The sequence below is a fragment of the Morone saxatilis genome, unplaced genomic scaffold (genome assembly GCF_004916995.1).
Source record: "Morone saxatilis isolate NCDOM2014 unplaced genomic scaffold, NCSU_SB_2.0 Contig7, whole genome shotgun sequence".
In the NCBI taxonomy this organism is placed as follows: Eukaryota; Metazoa; Chordata; class Actinopteri; family Moronidae; genus Morone; species Morone saxatilis.
Window position 1 is genome coordinate 21,436,768 of NW_023340246.1, and position 6,639 is coordinate 21,443,406.

Below are 6,639 nucleotides of genomic sequence, written 5' to 3' on the forward strand. Positions count from 1 at the left end.
TCTGAAGCCTCCAGTGACTCCTGTTTTACAAACAGGAACCGAGGTTTATAGCGAGAACAATACTGCCAAAAGCTCTGCTTACCAGCTGGAGCTGTGTGTTTTATTACCGGATACAATATTATCTGATCAACAATTCTGAGGAAGCACTGGGAGTACTTACTGTCTCAATCAGAAGACTCGTATACACTCTAATGATGACTGTTTCTTTGGACGTCTCTGCATCCACTTTTAAAGACCTTTAACCTTCGTTATAATCAGTACATTTTCTGGGGGAAAAAAGGCATCAACAACTGAAGAATCATTTGTCTGCCTGAGAAATTAGTACACAAAGTCCTTCAAACCCGAAGATTTACAGCTAGTTCATACAATGTAAGAAGAGAACATGCTGACAGATACAAGCTGTTTAGACGCAGATGTTTCCTCCACAGAACCTTCTTCTCACATGACAACAACACAGCCAAAAGCTTTCTTACTTCGGTAATAATGTGGAGGAAATTCTGCTCTCTACATCCCAAACTGCATTACCAACACCCATTATTTTTATCACAATATCACTATAATATATCATTATCACAAATAAGGCATTTCTCAGTGTTATGAGTATTATTTCCCTCTGTATTGACTGCTTGCTTTCTATTGGATTCACTGTTACCGTCGCTGGTGACAACACGACCCCGCTTAACTTAACGTTTTCAGCCAAATAGCCATGTGCGAATAGTAAAACAACGACAACAATGGCAGACTATCGAGCTGTGTTTGTGCTGCAGATTATTAACCTTACCTTCAGTAAAAATCTGCACCATTACTACAAGACAAGTCAAAAACAAAATTACACTGCCACCTACAGGCCTGACATGCATATTTCAGCGGTTTTAATAATTTCACTGTTTAAACTTTGCTGCAATATCACAGGGCAGTTTCAGGTTGTTGCAATATATCAATCATCAAAATATAGTCAAAAGACATACAACAAAGGAAAGGAAGTTTGTTTTGTCCTTGCCGCTGTTGCCAAGTGCTTGCCCTCATGGTGCGAAAATTGTTGGTTCTCTGTAAATACTTTTATGAAGGGGTTACGGTCAAGACCTGCTGACATGATAACTTTTGTTATGATTTGATGTTATACAAAGAAAACTGAATTGACTTGAAATGAGCATCAAAGCAGGGACAGATGAAGAGAATTATTCTTGGCGTGACATTGAGACTTTAAGAGGTGGCAGAAATATATGCTAGGTATATCAATATATTTGCCCTCAAATAAAGATTATTTGGAAACTCAAAACATTAGATTATTGTGGCATTATAGTTAAAGCACTGAATTCTAATGGTGGTAGACTATATATTCACTGATATTAGTGTTATTATCTATTAGTTATATTAAAAGTATAGTAATGTTCATTATCATCGTCACTTACTATTAGTATAGTTGTTGCTACTGTTGTTGCGTTCGTCTGTCTGCCTCTCTCTTCTCTTCTACCCAACTTGGCGTCGAGACAGATGACCCACCCACCTAGAGTCGAAAGGTCGTGTCCTGGTTCTCTGCTCTTAAAAGGCCAGTTTTTCTTGCCGCTCACCAAGGCTTGCTCAAGGTGGTACTGGTTGGGTCTCTGTAAATGTTAAGAAGGAGTTCGTCTAGACCTGCTCTATTGAAAAGTGTCCTGAGATAACTTCTGTTATGAATTGGCGCTATACAAATAAAACTGAATTGAATTGAATTAAATATATATAAAAATCTTCTTTTTTTAATTTAACTCAAGTCTATCAGTGAGTCTAAAATGTGTGTGTCTACACAGTTAATAAATTGTCCTGACTGCAGTGTTATGCATGTGTCCTCCTCTTTGTGCAGGTACCGGTCTGATCTGGATGGATGATGTGGCTTGTACTGGGGCTGAAGACACCATCCACCAGTGTAAGTTTCCTGGCTGGGGCAAAACCAACTGTGGCCACGTGGAGGACGCCGGTGTGACCTGCATCACCTAAATAAACCTTTTCATGATCCTGACACTGCTGCAGCGGCCGAGCGTCTCCTTAAAGAGTGCCTTAAACCTTCAAGAAGCTACAAGGTGCACAACGTCCCACCACTGCCTGGGGTGTCATTTCGCAGTATGCCGTTTTTTGCCACCTCACCTGACAAACCTCCACGTTGTGCATGAAGTAAATCTGCAGCTTTTTTTTTAAGAAGTTCATGATTAAACATTTAGCTTCAAGACTGAATCATGAGAGCAAAGAAAATGCAGACATTGTTTAACTTTGGGCAACTGTTACGAGCTGGTACACGGGGATGAACGCACAGCAGGACTCAAGTCTTCATTGAGGGCCGAAGGTCAGCTTTCAGACCATCAGAGGCTCGTCAGGTTTGCTGTTTTTGCCTCCGGAGTTGGGAGAAAGCTAATCCGACAACTTCACCATCACAAAGCCTTCAATTCGTCTGCTGGTGTCTGCAAGTCGCTGAGGAGCTGAAACGAAACTGACGAGACTGTTATTGATAAACTGATCTTTCATTTACAGGCAGCTGCTCTTCACAGTATTATACAGGAACGGCTTTTGAGTGAACGTACACATACACGGCGGTGCCTTATTATATATCATTGTATAGTATTACCCAGTGAGCAATCATTTCATGGTTTGCAGGTCAAAAAGCAGTTTGAGTTGAGTTAAAACTGGACAAAATTTGGGCTAAGAGTTCACATTTTTTAAATTCCTGTGGGATTTTTAATATTCAGTGTTACTTACCAGAACTAACAAACATGCTGAGTACTTTTCCAGCCTCTTAAAACATCTGCAAAGCCGATTTTTACTGTACCTCCATGTTTGCTCCCGAACGGATTATTATTATTATGATAATTAAAAAGGGGTCAACTAAGACTTCTCATCAACCAACGGTTTAATCAACTAATAGAGGACAACCCTTCTAGCAGTCCAGCAGTCTTCTGCAGGACTGTATCCATCACTTTTTCTGTGTGCGTCCTCATGCAAATAAAACAAAAAACAAAACATTTCTCCATAGCGCAACAAGTGATCAAAAATACACAAAGGGTACCTTCAAATTAAAATGAAAGGGTTTTTTAAATATTATATATATTTTACCCAAAGAAAATCTGTAGTTCTACAAAGTTCATTGTTAAAACATAACCTGTATGTTAGTTTGAATACTGAGGCATCTATATGACCTACATAAACAAACAAGACAGCGAGAAGATTGGTTATTTACGTATTCTTAATGCCTGTTACCAGGTTGGATTCCTGCTCCCCAAATGAAAATGATGCGGTCGATGTGGTGAAGTTAGTGACAAGTTGGTAAATTAAAGCAACGTTATGTAAGATTTGGTATTCCTAACAGGCGCCGCTCTCTTTCTGAGGCCTGAAAACATCCTCCTCCCCTCTCGACCCAAAGCTCCAACACTCCCACAGTGCTGTGAGCACCCGACCCCGCACGCTCAGGGCTAAGCTAACTAGCATTAACATTAACATTTGGCAGCAATTACTTTACTGTCCATCAGCAAACTCTGTAAATCACAGCGAGTTGAGCAGCTGGAGGACATCAGTGGGAAAACCAGAAAACATTTCCTCCATAAAATATGATCCAGTTTCACCAAATCAGTGACGTAGCTGTTGGTAACATTGTGCAAGAACAGGCGCACAGAGGCGACATTCACCCCGTTACAACTCGCATCAATAATGATTGAGAAGCTGTTATTTCAAAGTAGAAACGTTACGTCATGTTGGTTTAAGTGGAACATTCAGCAGCTAAAGCAGCAGAGATCAAAACAGAGCTAAAAGGAGATCATTGGACTTCCATCGAGTGCACATGAATGCTAACGTTGTTCTGTGTCTGCTGGCCACAACTGTATGAGGACATTTTAGGGTTGTATCTTCTATTAGGTGAGAAAAAAAATCAATTATCGCAGCTTTTCAGCTCAACATCTAGACCTTCTTTAACCTGCAAATCACCAAATCAGTGTTTACCGTGTGCTTTATGTTTCTAAAAACATTTAGTGAAAGGGTTAACAGTCACTGCAGCTGACAGATGAATTGATTACGACGAAGAGAGAACAGATGAGTATAAACAGATGGATGTGTGGACGCCTGCCCTGTACGATTTACAGCGGTGGGTCTGTCAGTGCTCATTGCCAAAAGTTGGGTTGTTTTAGCATCAATGCACATGTGCACTCACACACACACACACACACACACACTAAACCAACCATAACAGACAAGCTTTTTCTTGTGAGTTTTATGCCTCTCTCCGCGAGGTTTAATCTTTACGGCTGCCCTCAAATCCAAAAAGGCTGGTACCTCCCAAGTGTCCCTGCTCACCTCCCTGCCGGAGCCAACAGGAGACATCCAGGTTGGAATAAAATATATGCAGGAACCTGTGTCTTTACCCTGTAAAGTTTTATATTTGAAAAGGGAAAACAAGATTTTAGTGCACCTTAAAATTCGTCTTTAAAAACCTCACAGTTCTGTCCTCTAAGGAGCTGTAGTTGAATTCCCTCTGATCATATATTCTGTAGTGAAAGTTGTCCTTTCGTAGGGTAAACCGATGGTCTGGCCCACTTTCTTTTTATGAAAATGATTCTGCACACGTGATGTGCTTTTAAGAGTTTGTGTCCATTTGAGAGAGAGAAAGAAAGAAAATGTTGGATACGAATTTGACTTTTTTAAGGAAGTGCAGCCAGAAATGACTTTTTCTACCTCGTGTTCCTTAGTGCCTTAGTGTTTGTGGAGGGTTTTAAACCACGACTCTGCTACAGAGGAAGACAAATGAAAGCAGGAAAAGAGGGAAAAGGGAAAATGAGGTGAGAAACCAGACTCAATAGACTGAGGTGTATCAAAACAAAAAAGGGAATTTTGACTGTTTGACTGATAACTCACTCGATAGCTTTCACCACTGCTGAATAACAACAAGCTCAATTTAGTACATTACAGACATTATCAGACCCTTTATAATGAACTGACATTCATTTCCCTTAATTCACTTTGTTCACAGGGTTTGTTTCCGGTTTTATAAAAGTAATAATACTCCTATTAGGACTTAATGACACCAACAGTATGTGTACTGTATTATTACTGTACTGTCCCCTACTAAAGATTTTCCTAGTCGTTATTTCAGTCTTCGATTCGTCTTAATTTACTTATTTAAATCTCTATTTGTGAACAGCAGCCTGTTAAACGCTAACAGAAGCAGCAGTAATGATTGTGAATGTGTCAGAACAACCAGCAAGGATTCAACACAGTGTAACATCACACAGTCTTCACTTCATCACTTCCAACTTCACTGAAACAAATCCCACCGTGTCTTTGTCGTCCCCAGAGTCAGAGTCCTGGTCGGAGCCGCTGTGGACCACCCAGCCTCTAACTAGGTAGTGGCAGCAGCCAGTTAGCACAGTTAGCATATGCAGCAATGCACCGATATGCGACTCCCTGTGTAACAACTGATATAGGTCCGTGTTGTGATACTTAAGTCCTGTCGACGAGGCGCAGCTCCTGGACAGAGTTTAAAGTTGTTTTTGTTTTTCTGCGACTATCCGACTAATTAAAAGTGCATCGATCTAATTATTATAATACACATTAGAACTGAAACCAATCGCCTTTAGCTTCTCAAATGTGGGTATTTGCTTTAGATTTTTTATCATTTCAGCATTTTTCACTATTTTTGCACATTTTATGAACCAAAATAATTAAACTATTAATCCTAAAGGGGACCAGGTCAGACTTTACATAAAGATTCATATAGCTGAAATACAGCAGATGTATTCCTTTCTCAGCACAGGAAGTGATAAAATACAGTAACACATTAAGAGTTTACTGATAAATGACTCCACCTCAGAGGATTTCTGGGCAGTCGGGTCCTTCAAATGTAAAAATTAAAAACAGATCTCTCACTGAAACTCACAGCTGCCAAAGTACAGTGTTACCTGTACAACACCGGCATCCAAATATCATTCAACCATGTTTAACTCATTTGTCTTCAGGTGAACACACACACACACACACATACACACACTTTATATACAGCATTAGCAACCTGATATACGCTGCAGTTACACTCGGATATCCAGTTTCTTTTTTATCTGTACTTAAAAGGAGTGAATGGAACAAATTAGACATTTACAAGGTTTTAAAGTTGTATACTTTCCAACTAATGTGTGCATGATTGAGTGTAATTCTCTAACACACACTCACTCGTACAATATCTGCTCTGTTTTTATGTGCGTCTCCAAAGTAGCTGAAGTATGACTGAGTGGCAGCCAGACCTCAGTGTGTCTGGTTCTGATGTCTCTCATTCAGCACCAGGCTGCTAGATGTCCCTTCCGTCCATCGCCATACAGCTATAGCGGTCTTATAGAGCAGTGGTTCCCAACCTGGGGGTCGGGGCCTCCACTAGGGGTCGCCAAAGCTTCACAGCGGAAACCTTCTTGATTTTAAGGTGTGTAAGAAAACTTTAAAAATACACACAGTAGGTCAATATCTCAGCATCATTTCTGTGAATAAAACTAAATGAAATTGTTATTTTTAAAGTTTAGATTATTATTTAAAGGGGAACTTGGCAACTTTTTCAGCTTAATAAACCCGTTTAGAAATCATTTGGATGGTTAAATGGCCTGTTCCGGTGAAAATGGTGACCCTCCCACCCCCCTC

At 40.1% G+C, this 6,639-nt stretch overlaps 1 protein-coding gene across 1 annotated transcript in view; it reads left to right on the forward strand.

The window, feature by feature from the left end:
* scara5 (scavenger receptor class A, member 5 (putative)) overlaps nucleotides 1–3,126 on the forward strand; it is a gene marked incomplete in the record, with an annotated part of 96,412 nt that extends 93,286 nt beyond the window's left edge. Inside the window, 1 exon segment of the mRNA XM_035678497.1 lies at nucleotides 1,844–3,126. Coding sequence (XP_035534390.1) covers nucleotides 1,844–1,977 — 134 coding nt within the window.
* Between the last annotated feature and the right edge of the window lie 3,513 nt (nucleotides 3,127–6,639).